General features: G+C 55.1%; 10 protein-coding genes across 10 annotated transcripts; 5 read left to right on the top strand and 5 right to left on the bottom strand.

The window, feature by feature from the left end:
• Positions 1-1207: 1207 nt before the first annotated feature.
• Positions 1208-1612, bottom strand: L226DRAFT_443593 (uncharacterized protein; the record flags this gene model as incomplete). The annotated part of the gene is made up of 1 exon (XM_067674848.1): positions 1208-1612. A coding segment is annotated over one exon (405 nt), but the record flags the coding sequence as incomplete, so codon positions are not given.
• Positions 1613-2162: 550 nt separating this feature from the next.
• L226DRAFT_573223 (uncharacterized protein) lies at positions 2163-2857 on the bottom strand (the record flags this gene model as incomplete). Its single annotated transcript, XM_067684811.1, has 2 exons — positions 2163-2346; positions 2412-2857. The coding sequence occupies 2 exons, from the start codon at positions 2855-2857 to the stop codon at positions 2163-2165; spliced, it is 630 nt and encodes a 209-aa protein (XP_067533061.1).
• Positions 2858-3691: 834 nt separating this feature from the next.
• On the top strand, positions 3692-5172 carry L226DRAFT_588175 (uncharacterized protein; the record flags this gene model as incomplete). The annotated part of the gene is made up of 3 exons (XM_067685591.1): positions 3692-4382; positions 4438-4815; positions 4872-5172. Coding segments are annotated over 3 exons (1158 nt in total), but the record flags the coding sequence as incomplete, so codon positions are not given.
• Positions 5173-6921: 1749 nt separating this feature from the next.
• On the bottom strand, positions 6922-7953 carry L226DRAFT_467109 (uncharacterized protein; the record flags this gene model as incomplete). The annotated part of the gene is made up of 2 exons (XM_067676025.1): positions 6922-7558; positions 7616-7953. 2 exons carry the CDS (start codon positions 7951-7953, stop codon positions 6922-6924), a joined length of 975 nt encoding a protein of 324 aa, XP_067533059.1.
• Positions 7954-8411: 458 nt separating this feature from the next.
• On the top strand, positions 8412-10341 carry L226DRAFT_554130 (ribonuclease H-like protein). Its single transcript, XM_067682977.1, has 5 exons — positions 8412-8583; positions 8651-8901; positions 8978-9171; positions 9243-9481; positions 9538-10341. Exons 1-5 carry the CDS (start codon positions 8524-8526, stop codon positions 9967-9969), a joined length of 1176 nt encoding a protein of 391 aa, XP_067533058.1. The 5' UTR covers positions 8412-8523; the 3' UTR covers positions 9970-10341.
• Positions 10242-11767, bottom strand: L226DRAFT_614907 (CRAL/TRIO domain-containing protein). The gene is made up of 7 exons (XM_067686702.1): positions 11530-11767; positions 11452-11471; positions 11264-11387; positions 11053-11213; positions 10931-10997; positions 10846-10870; positions 10242-10784 (listed from the first exon to the last, which is right to left on the bottom strand). The coding sequence occupies exons 1-7, from the start codon at positions 11731-11733 to the stop codon at positions 10342-10344; spliced, it is 1044 nt and encodes a 347-aa protein (XP_067533057.1). The 5' UTR covers positions 11734-11767; the 3' UTR covers positions 10242-10341.
• A 117-nt stretch (positions 11768-11884) lies between these two features.
• L226DRAFT_490399 (uncharacterized protein) lies at positions 11885-12601 on the top strand. Its single transcript, XM_067677316.1, has 4 exons — positions 11885-12012; positions 12071-12108; positions 12168-12236; positions 12289-12601. Exons 1-4 carry the CDS (start codon positions 11930-11932, stop codon positions 12372-12374), a joined length of 276 nt encoding a protein of 91 aa, XP_067533056.1. The 5' UTR covers positions 11885-11929; the 3' UTR covers positions 12375-12601.
• Positions 12602-15245: 2644 nt separating this feature from the next.
• Positions 15246-15498, top strand: L226DRAFT_537276 (uncharacterized protein). The gene has a single exon (XM_067681295.1). It carries the CDS (start codon positions 15251-15253, stop codon positions 15407-15409), a length of 159 nt encoding a protein of 52 aa, XP_067533055.1. The 5' UTR covers positions 15246-15250; the 3' UTR covers positions 15410-15498.
• Positions 15499-15816: 318 nt separating this feature from the next.
• Positions 15817-17421, top strand: L226DRAFT_561892 (ubiquitin-domain-containing protein; the record flags this gene model as incomplete). The annotated part of the gene is made up of 4 exons (XM_067683468.1): positions 15817-15927; positions 15979-16220; positions 16277-17257; positions 17314-17421. 3 exons carry the CDS (start codon positions 15817-15819, stop codon positions 17214-17216), a joined length of 1293 nt encoding a protein of 430 aa, XP_067533054.1. The 3' UTR covers positions 17217-17257; positions 17314-17421.
• A 724-nt stretch (positions 17422-18145) lies between these two features.
• L226DRAFT_155309 (uncharacterized protein) lies at positions 18146-19386 on the bottom strand. The gene is made up of 2 exons (XM_067672482.1): positions 19282-19386; positions 18146-19225 (listed from the first exon to the last, which is right to left on the bottom strand). Exon 2 carries the CDS (start codon positions 19222-19224, stop codon positions 18229-18231), a length of 996 nt encoding a protein of 331 aa, XP_067533053.1. The 5' UTR covers position 19225; positions 19282-19386; the 3' UTR covers positions 18146-18228.
• Between the last annotated feature and the right edge of the window lie 752 nt (positions 19387-20138).

The raw sequence follows: 20138 nt of genomic DNA, 5'->3' as shown, positions 1-20138 counted from the left end.
CTGGAAAGGCTATGGCGAAGGTGACGACAGCTGGGAGCCTGCCAAGGGGCTTACGCACTGCCAGGAACTGATCGAGGAGTTCCACAAGCGAAACCCCAATGCCCCTCGTCGCATCGCATCCACCGTATTCGCATCTCTTCCCTGGCAGCCTCTATGCAACTTAACGACGGCAACCCCCTCTCCTTTCGAATGGGTTTCGGGGCGCCGGCCAGCCTCTAAGTCCGTCGGGGACCGTCGGACGTAGGAGGGGGGTAATGTCACGGTCTGTGGACCAGCACCCCCTTTTCGCCCCTCCCGGAAATTCCAGTTCCCTCTTTCAGACCCTTTCCTATCTTGGACACCCCCTTTTTGGATCCCCTGAACCCCATTCCCGTGACCGCATGCTCTGTTCCCGTGGCCGTATGCTTCATTCCCGCAGTTACCTCCCCTTTACCATGTGTTTTCCCACCCTTTTGTCTTCCACCCGCGCAGCCTCGTTCCCCTTCCCATGTGATTCCCTTCCACTAGCACGTGATTGTCTTGCACTGGCACGTGATTCTCTAGAGCAGAGTAGTATATAAGGCCCCCCTCAGCGCTTACCTAGTCCCCATCTCGACCTCCTGGTCATTGGGACTAGGTGTGTATCTACCCCCTGTACTCTTCCCCCTCTCCGTGCTAATGTATAACCTGGTCATTGGGACTAGTCTGTCGCAGTGCGCTTGAAGACTAGTTATCGTCGACTTTGTGCCTTCGTGCCGGTCGTCGCTTTGTCCTCCATCGAGTTCATCATCTCTTCTATCCATCTCATTGCTCTTTCGGCTCCTCGCCGCTCGCCCCTCAGGTCGTCGCCGATCGACGCCTGGTGTCTACGCGTCTAGTCGCCGCGACAACCAGGGCTCGTCGACGATGGTGTAGTCGTCGACGGGCGGTGGTGCGCGTTCTTGCCATGTTGTCCACTGGAAGAGGCGGTGGATTTGAAAGCCTTGCGTCGCAGCTCCATGTTCGCTAGTTCTTCCTCGAGGTGCAAGGCTAACATGTAGAGATCTCTACTATGTACAGCCATGCGATCGATCCCTCGCGAGATGACGATCTCGCGTTCGAACCAGGCTGGTAGACTAGCCAGGAATTTATCCTTGAAAACTGTTTCGCTAGGCTTGTCCAGCATTCGCTGTGACCAATGGCACAGGTCTTGATAAAGGCCTCCGACGCCGCGGTCTTGCGAATAGGTTACCTTCTGGAACTCGAAGCTCGCTTGCTGGTAAGCATCCGTCAGGATGAACCTCTTGTATAGAGCGACGACGATCTCTTCGAATGTCCAATACGTTTGCGTTCGGAATGGCGATTGAACCGTCTGGAAGTGCCAAGCTGCAGCGTCACCTGCTAGCGAGGAACTAAGTACGTCCATACGGTTGCCGTCGTAGTCCGGTCCCGTGAGGTTCAGCTGTCGACAGAAGCTCAGTAGTTTCGACAACCACACGTTGAACTCCGTGTCGTCGTCCTTCCCGTCGTAAGACGGTGGCTTGGATAGCTTCGCGTGCTTCAAGTATTCCGAGATCGGTCCTGTCGGTGGCCGTCCAACGTTGTCTTGAATCATTCGTAGTACGTTGGCCAATCCCAAACTGTCGCGGACGTTTGGTACCATACCAGTGTTACCTGGTACGATGCCAGCCATCGTTTGATAGCCTGCGGTCAACGGGTGCACTGAAGCACTCATTGCTGCGGCGTACTGAGCCGCAGGTCCTGCCGTAGTCGGTGCTACAGGAATGTATGCGCTCTGCGTATACGTTGTTTGGGCTTGCCATTGAGGGTACTGCGTAGGATTAGTGTACGTTGGTTGCGGGTATGGTTGCGGTTGTTGATAATATTGCTGAGGGGCAGCCTGGGAAGCTGACGGATATGTCGCACCTCCAGGCTGCAGGTTGGCCTGCGGTGACGGCATGGGTCGAGGGCCGTTTGGCGATGGCACTCGATGTTGATGAGGTGCATTCGATATTGATGTTGGGCTCGGCGGCGGTGGGATGATGGTATTCAATGTTGAAGAATAGTGTACCGTCGATCGCCGCGTTGCTCTCTTCGTCGCAGGCCCACCAGTTGCTTGAGCTTGGGGTGGCAACTGGGAACCTCCGCTCTGTTGCCTTGAAGGTCCTGGCGACATGACTTGTTGCGGTAGGGGTCCAGTTGGTCTAGTCGGTACGTTCGGGTCTGTTGGTGGTAATGGCCTGGAATGAATTGATGATGCCGCCGTTTGAGGTCGCGATGTCGTAGTCATCGTCGGGTCCGATATCGTAGGAGATATCTGCGAACTTGTGGGCGTGGGCTTGTGCGGAAATGGCAGCGGGTTTGTCGTCGGATAATGAGGAACCGGTGCTGCCAGTGTTACCTGGGAGAGCGCCGGGTCCGGTTGTACGAGTTGCGCTTGCGGTGGTCCATACGTCGGTCCTGGTTGGAGGGATGCTGGTCGCATGTAGGGCGGTGGGATGCCCGTGTTACCTGCTGAAGGGTTAGACCACCGACGCGAAGATGAAATCGCTGCGCGTTGACTCTCGCGAGCCGCGTGCTCAGCGTGCTGCCGCTGAGTGTCGTTTCCTAGCAGCCCTGCACGCTCTAGCCTTACTGAACGCGAGCTGCTCAATGCGTCGTCGATCGCGTCGTCTGTAGTGACGCCGCGTTCGACTTCGGCCGCATCTTCATCGTCGTCTTCGTCTTCGTCGCGTTCTTCCTCTTCGTTCACGTCTTCTACCGTTGTAGCGAATCGAGATTGATTTTCATCTTCTCCTTGCTGCGGATCGAAGCCTTCGGCGTCGAATTCCAGCCCGAAGTGTTCTGCGAACTTGATGATTTCTTGGAGCTTCTTGCGATTCTCCTCGCCGCTTCGCATGGCTCGAAGCAGGAGATGTTGATCAATCATTGTCGATAGTATCGCTTGCATGTCTTCCTGGGGTACTGTTACTGACACGCTCACGTCCGGTGTCGACCTTGACCCTCGGTTCTTGCCCTTCCGATCGCTCACGAACGGCGGTAGAGGTTTATCGAACGAACCTTGGCTGAAAGTCGGTAATGATCCGGGCATGTTCGGCGATCTCGCGAAAGGTGAAAACGTTGACAGGGGATTATATCCGCCCAATCCTTGTCCCCCTGGTCCGAATCTCAAGCTTGAAGCCGCGCCAAACAACCCCGAGCCCGGGTTCTGTGACGAACCCAAGTACGGGGTCGAAGTGGTGAAAGACGATAATTGAGTTGTATTGACAGCGGAGGCGGGTCTTCTAGGCGAAGGCCCACCGTCCGGAGAGACTGATAATCTACTTGTATTATGGGGAGTTTGGGGTAGCGTTCTGTGTTGCGTGGGGGTATCCGAATCGTTGCTTGTGTTGGTCTCTTGACCTGTTGTCTTGTTGTTGCTTGAGTCCATGTGGGGAATGTCGCCAGGTAGTCGCCTAGTAATGTTGGTCTCCAGTATTAGAAATCCACGTGTCGTGGAGGAGCGTAAAAAAGTGTAAGAGTGTAGAAGAGCCTCAGTCACACACACCCGAAGTACGCTGCACCAATCTCTGTATTGGAGACGTGCTAGTACTCGGTGGACGTGGTGAAAGGCTGAGCCGACACCACGTCGAGGCGCGCATCTTGTACGACGCGCGCCAATACCGATTAGATACAATAATAGTCCATGTAGTAGTCCGTATAATAACTATACTAGTCCCTATTGTAATCCCTTACACTGCACAAGCTCGTTTTCATCGCGGATTCGTACCGGGTCAAGAGCTTCTTCTGGGGCCACAAGGGTGATGCCTCGTTCAAGGACTGGTCCCCCACGCGTGGAACGAACGTTCATACTCTGGACAGCGGCTCCCATGATGGCCTCGTCACCATGCTTCCTGGAGGTCGGCTCGCTCGCGCCGGCACTGGTAGCTTTGCCGTCTGGGACGTTGACAAGCTTGCCACGCACAAGGGTGGGAAGCGTGTCGGAAAAGGCAAGCTGAACGTCGACTCGTGGCGAGACAACGATAACGACGAGATCGAGCGGTCGACTGGGAGCAAGGCCACATCGACGATCAAGCTTCCGGATTCAGACAAGACCTTCGGGCCGGTGACTCTGGCCTTGCACGAGCCCTCTGGACTCATGCTTGCCGGCGAGAACGCGAGGAAGACCGCTGGACGCTACGGATGCTATGCGCTCGACCTCGAGAATGGCGGAAAGAAGGTGGCACGCTATCTCGGCCATGGCGGTTTCGTGGAGACGTTCTCGATCAGCGACGGGGACGCAAATGTCTTCGCGACTGGGCGCAGTGATGGATACGCGCGGTTGTACGACGTGCGGCACCCGACCCCGACCATGACGCTCGACTCTGGAAGATCGGGGGAGTTTTGCTCGGCAGTCCAGCTCATTCATCCCGACGGTATTCCTGGTACGTTCACCATCACTCCCTGCGAGTCCGAATGCCAGCTGACCTGGTCCGCTAGTGGTGTTCACGGGAGGAGACCGTTCTCAGAGCATCAAGACCTGGGACATTCGTACATGCGCAATGGTCTACGAGCTCGCCACCGGGAACAACGCTGTCCGTGCCATCTCGTGGGATGAGAAACGGAACACGCTCTACGCTGCGACCGAGTGCGACTACATGGACCGCAACGGCTACCACCATGGCTACCGTCGAGGGCGCATCCCGAAGTGGGCGCGGCTGAATCCGCAGGAGGCTGGCACGGACGACGAGGAGGACATGTATGACGAGGAGTATGACAGCGACGACTATGACGACGATGGAGAGAACTGGCCGGAGGATGCGCATCACTCTGAGGACTCGTTTGGGTACGCGTACGATGCTGGGGAGAACACCTTGCGTGAGTGGTTGATCCGTCCTTCTACCCGCGCCGGCGCCGACTGATGCCTTCTGCAGTTCGTTACGAGTTCAAAGAGGACCCCGACACGAGGGAGCTGCCGATCTATGGGCAGGCAACCCTGGAGCGCGATGACGGCTATTGGTGATTGTCCGTTTCCCGAGTGTACGATAGTATCAAAGAGCATGGACGTTTGGTCTTGTACTGAAATCATGGCGATTGTAAAGTACTGTACCGCACATGGGGCGGAAGCATAAACATCAGCAGAGCAGGCAAGCAAACGGAATGGCAAGTGATAAGTTATGGAAGTCAGTATATACAAGGAATGTTCAGTGCGACGTCGACCTCTAATTCAGAAAGATCTCTCTCCCGTATGACGACTGACTACAGGCTGATAGAATAAGTTCCTTCAGCGATTCCGAGGGAAGTTTGATCGTCGGTGTGCAAGTCTCACTCTCGGGACCTCACTCTATAAACTGCGCCATAGGCGTACGAATTGTGAAACTGCTACTGGGCCCACCCGAGCCCGAGGTAGCTTCCTCGTATAGTTTGCGCGCGGCCTCGTATTCGAGCTTTTCCTTCTCCGCCTCTGCCAGAAAGGGCTGCGATCTCATCAGTCATACTACGCGATACTCGGCAGGCGACACAGCCTACCTTGCGCTCCTCATCGGACATCGCACGCCACTTCCCTGCAGCGAGAACGCTCTGCTTTGTGGTCTCAGTCTCGTCCCCAAACACATCCCTCACGAGCGCAGGATCAGAGCGGATGTGCTGGAGGAACCTGAAGTACGCGCTGAGGGGCTTCTTGGGGGCGTTGGGATCCTTCCCGCCCCTGTTTTGGCGTGCTTTCCTCGCGGCGCGCTCCTCGGCACGCTTACGGTGATCGCGTCTGATCTGTTCTGGAGTGGTCACTGAGGCCTTCGCGACACGCTCGTGCTCCTCCTTCAGGGCACGAGAACGGAGGAGATACGGCTAGATGGGAGGATAGCGACAGCAATGTCAACGCGAATTTACACTGCGTGGTAGGATGACATACCTCCTTCTCTGCGGGAGAGAGCTGAGCGTACTCGCGACCGGCCTCTTGGGTGGCATGGGCGACGTTGAGCTTCCCTTGGCGGGAAGCCTGGCGCCGTTCGATCCAGTCGGCGAAGAAGAGTTGCCAAGCACTTGGGGGCAGCTTAGAAGGAGTATTGAGTGCTATTGAGGACGTGTGAGCGTCACGCGGTAGTACAGCATGCTGATGAAATGTGAGGTTACTTACGTCTGTTGGGTTGGTTCTCTTGCCCCCATTCTCCTGACTCAGAAGGCCTCGTTGGCCTTATCGTCCTGAGATCCGGATCGTATTCACTTATCGAGTCCGAATCAGACAGTTGGGGGCTGTATGATCGCGAACGCGTCAACGGCGAGCGAGTTGGACTGGGGACCTGTGACGACCAAGGCGCAGGAGCGAACTCAAACGTCTGCGATTCAGAAGGGCATGCTTGGAATGGAGTGAACCACGGCGAATCAATTCCCGAGTTCGAGGAATTCACAATGCGCGAGAACTAGTCGTGCAGTTAGCAATCGAAGTCGGAGGTCAATGTTGGGCCGCAGCTCACCTCTTCGTCGACCATGGCCATATCTAGGTCAAACTCGAATCCGTCTGAAGTCTCGTGTCCAGTGGACATGCTATCACGTCGAGGCTGAGGTTCGAGGGCATTTGCAACTGTTTCTCGAACAGTGCCCACTGTTTACTGCCATCAGCATGGCATATCTCTAGATAATGGGCTCCATATACGTACATCCCTGGTGATCTACCGCGACGGATGGAGACAGTGACAAGAGAAGACACGTGAGATCATCTGGAATAGTTTGTTCCTGTAGAGCTGTAAGACGGCGGAGTCAACGTCACGGAAGGAATGATGACTCACCGGGAGGATGGTATTCAGGTCACGATCTGAGGCACAAGCAACAGTAGCTTCCGAATGCTGTACATCATACGTCAGAATCACAATACACAAAAGAAAGTAGGGATATCTTACCTGCATGATATAGTCAAGCAACTCAGCAACAGGATCGAAGGACTGCACAGCCGTAGGTCAGAACATACGGACATTGGCCGACGGCTAGCTAGCATCGTAAACTCACATTGTATCGCAGCAGTCCAACGCTCTCCTCTGAAGCCAGGGAGGACACAAGCGAAGATGCGCAAGAGTCGTTGTCACTGTCGTGGGATGGAAGGTCGTGAGGTCCTGCTGCTGCTCGCATAACCCTCGGACGCCACAGTTTGCGACGTTTGGCCCTATGATAGTTGAGGAATATGCACTGGTCGTGCTTATCGAAGTCAGCGCTTGCGCCCGTCCCATCCGGTCCAGCCACACGGTTTGGGGGTCCAATTCTGGAGGAGACAGCCGCGTCGACACATTGTGATGTTGAAACTCGGAGCTCCCCGGATATGAGGGGAGCGAGGCAGCCTCCACTCACGACGAGCTCGCCGTTCGATTGACTATTGTGGAAGGCCACCTCGGCCCAGATTGAGGTCTTCGTGAATCCTGAGATGAAGATCAAGTCCTGCTCCTCGAGATCGATGCCGAGACGTCTGGTGGTGAACTGGTACCAGCTTGTCACATGCGTGGACATGTACTTCTTGATGTGACGATCACAGTCGAGGAAAGTCTTGTGTCCGTGGTCCCTGAGGTATAGCAACGCTCCTGAGGTAGTCGTGCATTGGTATCGGAAGCTGGCAGCGGCGGACGCTCCCGCCTCGCTGAAGGACGCGATAGTCGGCACCTATGTCTTTAAATTATCTGATATCGATACGCACCTGGCGGAAATCCCTGCGGAGACAGCGATGGACCGCATGCCTCGACTGTGAAGCTCCTTCTGCGTGATTTGGTCCGGACAGTGCTGTACGGAGGCAGTCGTGGGTGGTATGAAGGGTTCGAAGTCGTCCGGGACACCTCTCTGGTTCACTGGGTCGGCGGCACTTCGCATAGCGTTGAAGATGAAGAGGAAGTGCCCGTCTCGGAGGTATCCGACATCCCCCAAGTGCACCTCACCGAACAGTAAAGATGGTTCGGGGCACCACAACGCATGTCCGTGACCGAGAGGCCAGAGTCCCTTCGCATAGGTTTCGTGTGCTGGAAACGTCGGATCGGGCATGAAGGAGGAGGAGGATAAGTACGCGTTCCAATCTCCCCCCTCCGGTTAGGGTGCTAGCTATAGTAGCCCGAAGGGCTGTACAATCGATTGTACTAGCGGGGGAGACAGAACCTAATACAAGTGTGAGATATGTGTTGAGATTATCATCGCATGACACCTTCAGTGTGAGAAGCTTCACCTTCTGTGCGCTCCATGCACGCCGTTGATACTCAGACCTTGAGAAGTGTACCACTGAAGCTCTGGAGAGAAACAAGCAACTGCAGAACATGTATTGAGACGAGCATCTTCCTTAGGGAGTACCCAGATATGCATGCTAAGCCTCTGAAAAAGGGAGGTCGTGGAAGACAGAAAGAGCAAGTTTGAGTTATGTTCTGGTTATGTTGAAGGAAAGTTCGGCCTGACGCGCTCAGAGGCTGATATATAATTGACGCCCGTGAGCTTTTCCATCCTCCTCCCATCTGCGGCTCTGCCTGTGTCGGCACTACACCTTTCCTTATCACTCGCTCGCGACCATATCTACTTGTCTAGCTTGAGAAGTAACACACGCAGAACCATTGTCGTAGCCGCAAGATGGGATTCGAAAACCAGTCAAGCAAACCTGCATCGGCGAACTGGCTTGCACTCCAGAAGGTCCGTTGTCTGTATGTTCCATTTGTTCACTTTCTTGTGCCAATCTGACTTCGAAACACATTTGCAGAAGATTAGCTTGAAGCGTCCGGGCACAGTCAGCGCGTTTGCTGCACGCAAGCGACGCAAACTCGACGGTACACCCGAACCACGCGCATCTACCCAGCCCGAAGTGCCAGAGACACAGTCCTTTCCAAGAGGAACCTCAGCCGGAGCGAATGTAGCTGTATATGATGGTCCGGAGATTAAGAACGGAGAGTCGCTCACGCAGTTGCGGAGAATGGTGCTCGAGGAAGTTGAGCATACCGCTTCTCATAAGCAGTACGTTCTCTTGCTTGCTTTTTTTGCATGCTCCGATATGTCTTCACTATCTTCTCGTTCTCTCTCCCTGTATTAGACCTGGCAAGTATCTTGCTCTCGACTGCGAGATGGTAGGCGTAGGCATTGAAGGCTCCGAGTCTGCGCTCGCTCGCGTCTCGCTGGTCAACTTCCACGGCCATACTGTCTTGGACGTCATAGTCAGACCCAAAGAACGCGTCGTCGATTATCGTACGGAGTTCTCGGGCATTAGGCCTTCCGATATGGTGCACGGTGCGTTTGCAATTCATCCCACTGTCACCGCTCTCCCTCATCCTTTCCCCTGCAACCACGAACAACTGCAGCACGACCATTCGAGGAGGTCCAGAAGGAGGTTTCTGAGCTGCTCAAGGACCGCATACTAGTCGGACACGCCGTTCACAACGATTTGAAGGCGCTCCTGCTCTCCCATCCCCGCCCGCAGACACGCGACACCCAGATCCTTGCGTACAAGCACAAAGTCTCTCGTGGACGCCGCCCTGCGTTGCGTCACCTCGTGAAGCAAGAGCTCGGGCTCACGATTCAAGGCGGCGAGCACTCCTCGGTAGGCCTCTACGATATCTCCCTTCGTCGCCCGATTGACCTATGGGATCGCTGCAGGTTACTGACGCTCGCGCAACGATGGCGCTCTTTCGCCTCCATCGCAGGACATGGGAGAAGAATGTACGTCCTCTGTCATCCGCATCAATACCGAAGAAACGTCCACGCTCTGCGTCCGTCGATGAGGCACCATCCGGTGACGAAGGCGAAGATGAAGACGAGGAGGTCGGCGCGGATGCATTGCATCCTTCCGCTACCTCGCCGCACCATACGAAGAAGAAAGGCAAGACAAAGGCGAAGGAGTCCTTCCCTGGCGGTGGGCGGCGCGGGGTGTCCTCTGGACTTTCGACCATAGTGAAGCGTGTGGGTGTGTCAGGGAAAAGCTCGCGGGAGCAGGCGAAGGTGAAGACCAAGGCGAAGACCAAGGACAAGTGGTGGAAAGAGCTCGGCGGCGGCGGGTCCAAGGGCAGTGTACGACTGCAAGTTGACTAAGCCTACTTATAACCGTGTTAGTTGTTGTCTATCGTGCCTTCGTGGTGAATCCCGTTCTTCATAGATCGCACTGTGGCTCTCGTCCATCCTCACGTTCAGAGCATGTCGAAGTGACATCCATGGTTACCCTCGGAAGAGATCATGTATCTGTGCGAAGGCGATCGCAAACACCCAGCCTGCGACCACCCGTGCCATGTAATGGTAGTTCGTCCTAGGCTAGTACTGGGCTAAACCTCGTGGACGCATTCGTGGTGGTACTTCCTGTGGGGCGACGGTTGGGGCATGCCTGGCGGGAATAGGCTTGGAATAGAAGCTTGAGTGTAACATCTACGCAGTCTCTAGATACCGAGCACCTCTATCTATGGTCACCGGTCATGCTTCATGAGCATCAGCAGCGGCCGCCCCGTTCACCACGCCTGCCTCCGATTCATGCTTGACTTCTGCAGCCGGGGCAGCGACCATCTCGCCCGCAGGCTTCGCGGTACCCTCTAGCTCGATGTCACACTTGACATCCCACTCCCGCACGCCGACCTTCGCCCCATGCTCCCGCCACTTCTCCCACAGCCGCTCTCGGTGCTCGGCACACATACGTACGAGCGGACCCCAGTACTTCTCATGCTCGTATTCGAAGTTCGCCGAGCCGTTCCACTCGCTGATGAGCTGTTCGGGGGTGAAAAGGCCCTCGCCCAGGCAGTCCGGGTTGAAGCGGAGCTTGGGGCGCGTGAGCGGGTCAATGAAGGGCGTGATCACCTTGAAGAAGGCGTTGATGAGGAAGGGCACGTTCACGACAAATGCGCGGCCGAGGCGTTCGGGATCTGGCGAGAGGCCCTGCTTCAGCATATCTGTTACGCCTCAGAGGAGAAACCGAACACATACAGTGTGTTTGCAAGATGTTCAGCACCTGGAAGAGCCGAATGAGCCGAGGCCACGGAATACAGGTGACATATCGTGCAGGACTTACTGTTCGTGCTTGCCCTATTGAAGGGTTCTTCGCCCTATCGGCGAAGTTGACCATCAGTGCCAGGGTCCTGCACCAAAAAAGATCAACGGTCGCCGGTCAGCACCTAAGGAGTGAAGACGTACTCTATACCGGGTCCCATCAGCTCGGTGAGGCGCTCCAACGCCCATACGACGTAGTGTACTTGGCGGATGCTCTCCTCTGTATTCTGTTTGCTCGGGCGAAGGTACAGCGCGGGCCGGTGGTCGACGTCGTAACCCCAAATGACCATCTTGCCGGTGAGAGCCTGGGTGGGTGTGAGAGTCCGTTCCACGTACGGGACTGTAGGGGCTGTACCTCGGGTTCGACGTGCGAAGCGGTGATGAGGTCGTAGACACCATATTCACGCCTCCACTTCAGCGTTCCTTCAAGACGCCTGATGGCGGCTTGTGCGCTCGCCCACTTCACTGCACGTAGGAACCTGGAAAGGTGCATCTGGCTCATGAGCTATGCGGAACCCGGGTTACATTGGGGACTTGACGCACCTTAGCAGACACTCGCAGCTCTGCGTCGGCACCGCGCCGATATTAGCAAGCATACCCTGGCTCCTCCTGCAAACGTACCAACCAGAACTTTTCATCCTCTGTCAAAGCACCATTCTCCACATCGGGTAGCTCGTAGCTCTCGTTCGAGAAATGTTCCAATACGTCGTCATATAGCTTTTGCTGCGACTCGGTGAGCTTGAGCTGGGGCGGGAGCACAGCAGGGTCCACGGAGATGTGCGGTGGGGGCGGCGACACGTAGATCATGTCCGCGGTGGAGGCCATAGCGTCGACCGTCGAGCAAGCAGGAGTTGGAACGGTAGACGTGGTCACTGGAAGAGAAGAGGACTCGGAACGCGCTTGAGGATTCGGATGTGCGGCACGTGCGCGTGTTCCCATCCCGCCGCGGCGCGTTTCATGGGGCTCATCGTCGTCGACCACGAGTACCTCCTCCCCGTCTTCTCCGCATGAGACTTCCGTTATGGCGAGCAATGAGACTCGCCTACGAGTAATCGCACTCTATAAGGAGCTACACAGACTGGGACGCGACTACCCCGACCCCGCGTACGTACTTGTCCCGCTATCAGGCATACGAACTGGAGACTGACATATGTGCCGTTAGCTACAATTTTCACAGAAGGCTACGTGGACTCTTTGAGAGTAAGCGGCTTGCAAGTCATGAGCCGGTGCACTCTGATCGTCCGACTCCGCACCTACAGAGAACCGCAATCTCACGGACCCGCAGGAGATTGAGAAGGCTATCAGGCTTGGGGAGTATATTCGTAACGGTACGTTCCAGTTCCTGTGCACCGCTTGTGTGCTGGAGCTCTTGTTCCCCAGAGACCCTTGCCTTGTATTCGCTGCGCAAATATCGCCACTTAAAGCGGATGTATCCCAACGAATCGCCTTCGGAACCGTTTCCATAGCTCGCCACCCCTCAAACAGCCTCTTGTCTCTTTCCTCCTGTTCTCGCATCATCCTGGAACTCGGAATCTCGCCACCATGTATGATTAGGCAGCTACACGAATTGACATCGGGTACTCTCATTGCCGTCCGGCCTTATCGTCTGCAAGTTGGAGCCGTAGATTATCGTTCCCGGAGTTGGCTGTCGTTTTCAACCACGAGCGCAGCTTCCGTCGTAAGCCACTCCGCTTTGTACCATAGCCAGTCGTCTCAGATGCGCGTATGAACGACTGGAGCATGGTTATAAAATGTTGCGCTACATTTGCAGGACATATATTACTCCGTGTTGGTACTGACCACGCGACATAGTGGCATCTCTAGCTCGGAGACTTCACAGAGATGGTACGTCGGTGCTTGAGCTTAAGACGTACTTGGTTACTAATCCTCCTACAACAGGGTCTCCTCCGTTTCACATAACAACACATGGATACGCGAGAGTAGGGAGGACCCGTCGACCCCGCCATGAGCGCTAATGTCGACCGTGCAACTCATTGCAAGGACGCCGCTTTGTTCGTCTACAATACTTGGGAAGCTTCTCCGTGTCAATTGTCCTCGAACCCGTACCGCACTGAAACCGCAGTTAGGTCTACCCAGTCGACAAGTCCGGACAATGAGACACTCAAGCAGAACAGGGTCACTAGCGGCATTTGCGCGGCAAGTAGTGTACGCCGTCTCCAGCAAGTACGTCATCCTCCTCCTTTTCGTCGCTGTCCAAGTCGTATTCATCATCCTCCCTCGGGATCCAGGCAGACTCGGCTACTTCGGGACTCACTTCGCATCCCACGCCATTACCTGCGCAATGTCCCTCCCGGTATAAGTTCGTACATCATGGCCCGCGCGCGGATGTCTCACCTGCTTGTTCTTCGCGTTAGAGAGAGGCAGCAATGACCTGGGCCTGTAAGTTTAGGACACGCGCCTGACAGGTGCCACTGACGTCGCCCGGGTGCAACAATGGCAGGGCGCGTCGAAGTCGCTCAATATTTTGGAGTTGGAAATTTGCTCCTGCATCGCGAGATGGTCAACCTATCGGAAGGCAAGAGCCCTGCCAATGTATGACCTTCAGGTTGGAGCTGGAAATGCCCGCCCGCTCCAAGCAACTCTCGAGACAGGGGTTCGCTGCGATGGTCCGTGACAAGACTCGATCGGCATCTATGAGACAACCGAGGACAATGTGATCTGGGTGCGTAGGTAAGAGTATTTCAACAACATTGAAACATTGCATAGGGGAGGCCAATGCCGGCGTTACGAGTGACGACAGCCGAGTCGTCGCTTGGGCCTGCCGGTGACCGCCGTCTATGCTCAACGCTTGGAATTTTAGATCTTGGACATCCAAATGCCAACCTTCCAGGACATCTGCTGGTCAAAGCGTCAATGATACCCTCTTGTATATATACTAGAGAAGATTACACGTCCCGAGAGTCAGGCCAGCCCATCTACTCACTCATACCCTCTCTCTATCCTCTCTTCCTACTCAACCCTCGCAATGGACTCCGAATATGCTCCGAAATCCTTGAAGGTTGACTTCTTCAAAGTTGCCCTCCACTCACGCTGGGGGAACTCGTGGACAGCAATACTCGATTTGATAGGCCCGGATTCTTCCGCGAGGAGCACTGCCTCCCGAACTTTGGATCCGGTCGATTCCTACCACCATACGTGAAGGTAAGTATTCACTCATATGCTAATGCTGAACACTGAAGCTCATCTATCCACTGTAGTCTGGTCGTGGAATCGACTTTCGATGGCAAAGAACCAGAGGGGCACTTGCACGCTCGCTTGCGCTATCACTCTTGTGTTACTATCAGGTCAGTATTTACTTCTCCTCCACAAGTGTGCTACTAATTGGAACTAGCAGAGGGGCCCTCGGACTGAGCATTTCTTTCGATGCCACAGATTGCTCCAGCTATACCGTCCGCACGGCTCATATGACTTCGAGCTCATACTCGAAGCAGTACCAGATCCGCGTCAGAGACAAGTCGAGGCATGGTAGAATCCTTTTAAGATAGGAATATACCCTTCCGTCCGTCCGTCAGGCTTGTTATATGCACGAACGAATTGTGTGGCTTCTGTAGAGGTCATCCCAACCATATACAGATACTACTGTATAATGTAGATCATGAATGAGTAAATCGTCGTATCATACTATGAGCCTCGATAGTTCTACTAATCCTTAGCTGCCCATCTTACGCAGTATAGCTTGCTGGGGAGCTGGTCGGATATTGGCGGCTAGTACATCCCTTATCGAGATTCAGCGCTTCCTTCGAAACAGCCGCCCAGTGGCCGCAGCGCTGGCACTCCGTCTTCAGTCTCTTGCCGTGCTCTTGCCTCTTGCTATCGTTTATTCTATGAGTACGCGTCCGACTCTCTCGAACTGCGTATTTCCAACACTCCGACATCCACCAAATGGAATATACGTTTCCTGAAGCCCTCAACCGTCCCGGAAGGAGATGAAGAGCAGAGGTGAGAATCAAGGTTTTGATCAGGTCGGTGGCAGGCCGGTGATTCACCTCTTTCTACCCCAAGCCTCACCGAGATGCGAGCGTATCTGCTACCCGGGCCCTCAACATTATGGCCGATTACCTACACTCATGCCGCGTAGGCTGAGGGTTCGGACGTTAAGGTCCTCGGCGACGGCAGGTGACACGTATCTTGGAAGCTTGTTAAGAAGAGCACCGGAATATAGACGTCGTGTGTTTGCTGGAAGCTTTTCAACATCTCGCGGAATCCTCCTTCTGGTGGCCTGCTCGAGGTCTTATAGACCTTCGATCCCGCGTACGCATTCTCACATACCTCTTTCATGCTTCATTTTCTCGCAGTGGTTGCGTATTTAGACAGAGCTCTCATGAACCTCACCCTTCGCACCGCAGCACTGAGTTCATTGTGCACTGCTCCCTGCGCTCTCCAGGAACGCCTTCGTTGGCCTCCGCTTCGAGCACACTGCGGTACTGGCGGTGTCGCCCAGGCCAATCCGAGGCGTGTGCGTGACGAATGTGCTGCGTAGGGATGCGCGCGGATAAGGTGGACTGGGTGCAGGCTGTCGGCGTGAAGAAGGGACGTCAGACACCTTCGTGTTCTGGAGCGTGAGACGGAAATTGTCCGATTTTGTTAGTGAAGATATATTCATTATCTCAAAACTAAGCACTCTCAGTCCCTTCAACTCCCTTGAGCGTGTACGGCGACAGGGATGAACCACTTCGCGTGGCAAAATCGCACATCCTTCCTTCTGACAATACGAACCTTGAATGATGTTGTGACTGCCATGCGCGTGACACGCGACTGAATTCAGATATACGGTTATGCCGCCGCTACCGCAGCAGCTGCAGCACCCGATCGTTCAATGCGTGACTGGAATATATACGAGGCTCCCTTTGGCTCTGCTCTTGCAACTATCCTCCCAAACCTTCGAACATGTATGGTCAGCTACTGCCGCGAAACGGGACCGGTTCTGCTTCGTCCTCAATGCTCATTCTGGTGGAGTGGCAAGGCCGGGTTGTAGGGTTCGACAGAGACAATGTCGAGGTAAACCTCATAGCTTCTGCGAGCGTGCGTAATCCAAATCATACACCACAGTCCATCATAATGAAAGCCTGCAAGCATTTCCGCCTTGGGAGCATCAAGAACGAGTTGATACTTGTGGGCCAAGTATCTACATGGAGACATATGGAATTGTCGGACGACACCCTCAAGCGTCTACCCGACTTCGCATTGGTCCATCTGGGATCACTTGCAGCAAGGGGCGAATGCGGGGAAGACGACGGGTGCAACCATCGAGAAAGACAACAATATCGCAACATAGACATACTCGTCAAAACGTCAGTCATGACTTTGATCACTCCGAGTACTTACCGTCGAGCTGAGGTTTCACTAGATTGACGGGAAAGACCATTATCATCAAAATCAACCCCCGCACAACCGTACGGATTCTGAAGTCCTACATATGCGACAAGGAAGGAATACCCGAGGATCAACAGCGCCTCATCTTTGCTGGACGGCAGCTTGAGGACGATCACACCCTATCTCACTATGGCATTGTCTACAGCAGCGTTATTGTCCATCTTGTTTTGAGACTCCATGGTGGCAAACCTGTTATTTATCTCTTCCCGCTATCACCAGTGGCCCATGCCACGGTGTCCATTCGGCTTGTCCCACAGTGGACATTCAGTCACATCTACCCGCCGTGCGATATTAAATTACTCAATGATGACCTGGGGCAGAGCATAACCTGGTCTGTCTTCGCCAATCCGAACGGCAGTCTCTCCGACAACCGTACTGGAGTGGAGCTATCCTATCTCTTCTGGGAGGCTCTATCCAAGTCGTCGATACAGACTACCCCACCTTTGACACCAGCGGTAGACGCATCCTACAGCACCACCGAGCACTTCGACCCGTCGCTGCCCTCACTCGAGCCTGGCCATCCCACTGTCGTATTGCTTCCATTCACGACCCTCCTACCCTACCTTGACACAGTCCTAAAGAGCCTCACCTTGCACACGAGCGCGCGCAACGACTTCATCACCTACTGGCTCCCGGCACTCTCGAGGAAGCCATACGTTGCGCTCCGCTTTCTCCCGCAAGCGACGTATGAGCATGCGGCTGAACTCGAGGTCACTCCCGCTCCCGACGTTGTGACCCGCGTGTTCATGCTATTCCGCGGAGTTGCCTCCAAGGATGTCGAGTCTGATATCTGGACGGCAGCGCGAGACCGTGTAGGAGAGGTGGACTGGCCGAGCGTCGTCGGGGTGAAGCAGGATGCCTGGAACGAGAGCCGATTCAGGGTGCTAGAATGGGGCGCCATGGAGGTACTGTGAGGTTCGAGGATGTATCGGAGTCGAATTCTCTTGCCACGAAGGTTTGCCACTGTTTATTCCTACGCCTGTTACGGACGCTGACATTGTCTCTTCACAGTTGTGATGTACGATAGCTCGCGCAGGTGCATTGGCTATGCAAGTGGTATGCATACAGTATGTTTGAAGCATTCAGATTGACAATATGAAATGGCAATTCCCCCCCCCCCCCCGCCGTCCAATTGTGTTTGCTCTAAATATTTGCGACTGTTGGGATTTTGATGCAGTATCTTCAAGCCCCTCCGGAAGAGGTATCTCATGTTTTAGAGACAAGACCACCGAGGATAGTCATCGAGGAGGACGACAGTGAGAGTTCCTGTTTGTCTCCGAGTCTTGGATCCTACCTCCGGGCAGCGGGCTGACTATGCATCAAATCGGTACTATGTGAGGCGACCAACTTGACGCGGATTATGCTGATGCGTTCAACGAAGCATTATTCGCCACACGCAAGGGTGAACCGGATATTTCTGTGGCCGCAAAAGTGTCCAACGGCGATTCTGTTCCTTGCTCGGACTCACGAGGAGCTGCATCATAAGATGGGCAGGTGCGTACCTTCACTGAGTTGTGTCAGGTTCCGTCCGCTCTTGCTTAATTTATGGACATATCAATGCCCAGTCTGGTTCGCAAGGTGACGAAGACGTTACCACGTCAAAGCATGTTGATGGCACTCGGAGTGAAGGGGAGCCTCGAGAGACGACGGTTCATGCGAGAGGCACGCAAGTTGGAAAAGCAGGAATACGTTCCATAACAGGATCCGCATGTCGCGAAGCAGCCAGAGGACATGAGAGCACATTGATGGATTTCACATGACGGTGATACAAAGCAACATCCACATCTGATATTCGAATACACGTAGTACAAGAGCGATGCCAAAGGGACCGGTCTACTTCGAAGCGCTCCTCCTTCCCCTCCTCTCCTCGCATCACGCTCTCACCGCTGTCTCTTCGCCATATTTCGGAGGGCGTTCCGACGGAGGCTAATCAACACAAGCGGGCAGGTACCCCGTCCAAGCGTCCATGACCACCGCCATCTCGTCGTCCTGCATCAGGAAGCGATCCTGGTCACGCTGCGTGAAGAACGCCTGGATCCCGCGCACCGCGGTGCCGCTCGTCCTCGCGAACCACCTCCCAACCGGGTCCGCATGCGTACAGTCCGTCGTAGCCTCGAGCACGCCGATCTCCCCGCACATCCAGCGCCGCATCGTCTCCTCGGGGGTGTACTCCCCGCGCAGCCAGTGCGAGCTGAACTTGCGCGCCATCCCGAACATCAGCAGCTCGTTCATCCACGCGCAGTTGCGCCCGAGCATCCCGAACCCCCTCCCGACGCGCTGCTCGATGATGTCCACGAGCGCGGCGAGCGCGTCGAGCGACGGGCCAGTCGTGACGGTGACGGTCGGTCCCTGGCCGAGGGAGACCATGGAGAGCAGACGTCGTCCTTTCGTCAGGGCGTGCTTGTCGTCTGACATCTTCACCCGCAGCAAGCACGGGCCCTCCAGCACGACCCCTGGTGCGTCGGAAAGGAGGAACATATCGAACCTCGCGTACGTCGGCCCTTTGGGATGCAGGACGGTGGCGACGACGTATTGGTGTCCGATCTGGAGCGGGCCGGTGTTCGAGGACTTTTCGAACGACTCGATCTGGGTGACGGGGAGAGAGCGGGTAGGGGTGGGCGCGGCACGCACGCGCGCAGCGAACTCGGAGAAGGTGATGCATGCAGGGTCTCCGTCTCCCTGACCGCTTTCGGGCGGTCGACTGGACGACGCTGTTACCCTTGCTAGATCTGCAGCGAGGGATACGTTGGTGAGAACGTCAGAGACGTTCGCGACTGTCTGGACAGACGTGGCTGATTGGGTGAGTCCGGAGCCTTGGAGCACATCTGCGGCTAAGCGAGAGCTCTGCATCAGTGCCGCGACCGATGCAGGGGATGAGGAAGAGAGTCGGAATGAAGTAGGTACAGAGGATAGTATCGACATGCTGGGCGAGTGAGTTAGTGGCAGGATTCGCAACTGATTATAAGAGACATAGCGGACCTCGGGTCCCGTCTTCGTGGACTATGCTGCGGTAGTGATTCTCAGCGCCGCACGTCGAGCGCGTGGTGGAAGTCGCCCTCATAATTGATCCAATGGGAGGCGCAGCCATCGTAGGAGACTGCGGAGAAGCAGATCTAAACCTGTCACTGGGTAGGGGAAGAGTTGAGGAACAGAGGCCCGACTGGAAGTGCAAGAAGTCCTGCCGTGCGCACCAATATGGGACACAAGGGGCACCAGCCTTGCGCGGGCTTCGCAAATAGTTTTTGAGCGCAGAGCCAATGCGGGCGCGACGCTCCTTGCCAGAGGTCGTTCGCCTCGATCTCCTAAGTCCTTCGCGAGCTCTGTCTCGCTCTCGAGTCCTGGCGGCAGGCTGGGGCACCCTTCAAAATTCCTTTCGATGCGCGTTCAGAGTCGTTTGCACAATGCACGATCTCCCCTGCCTTCTCCACGATGTCCGAGTAGTAGTACATAGTCTGCCGAGCAGAAACCTGCCAGTGTTCGCCGCTCGGCATCCCGGACGACTTGTGGAGTACAGTACTAGCTGTACACGGGAAACATTTTCTCTGCATGCTTGTCGAGATGGTCTGAGAAGGAAGATAGTCTCAGTGGCAACGACAACACCAGTGACCAGAATACAAGAGCCATGAGACAGACCGTTGGTAGCGCAGAGGCAAGTTGAGGGGTCCGAGTTTGCCGAGAATTGCAAGTTGCTTAACTAACCTGCTAATAGAGCGGCAAATAAGTGGTAAGTAAGTAGAAGTAAGCAAGCTTTATAACCGCAACTCAGTAGATACTTATCGATAAGGATCCGTCTTCTAATGGAACCTCAATAGTGCTGCGAACGGCACCGTATTGCG

Source organism: Lentinus tigrinus (genome assembly GCF_003813185.1).
Source record: "Lentinus tigrinus ALCF2SS1-7 unplaced genomic scaffold L226scaffold_23, whole genome shotgun sequence".
NCBI classification, from domain to species: Eukaryota; Fungi; Basidiomycota; class Agaricomycetes; order Polyporales; family Polyporaceae; genus Lentinus; species Lentinus tigrinus.
This window is presented reverse-complemented; position numbering and strand designations above follow the sequence as displayed.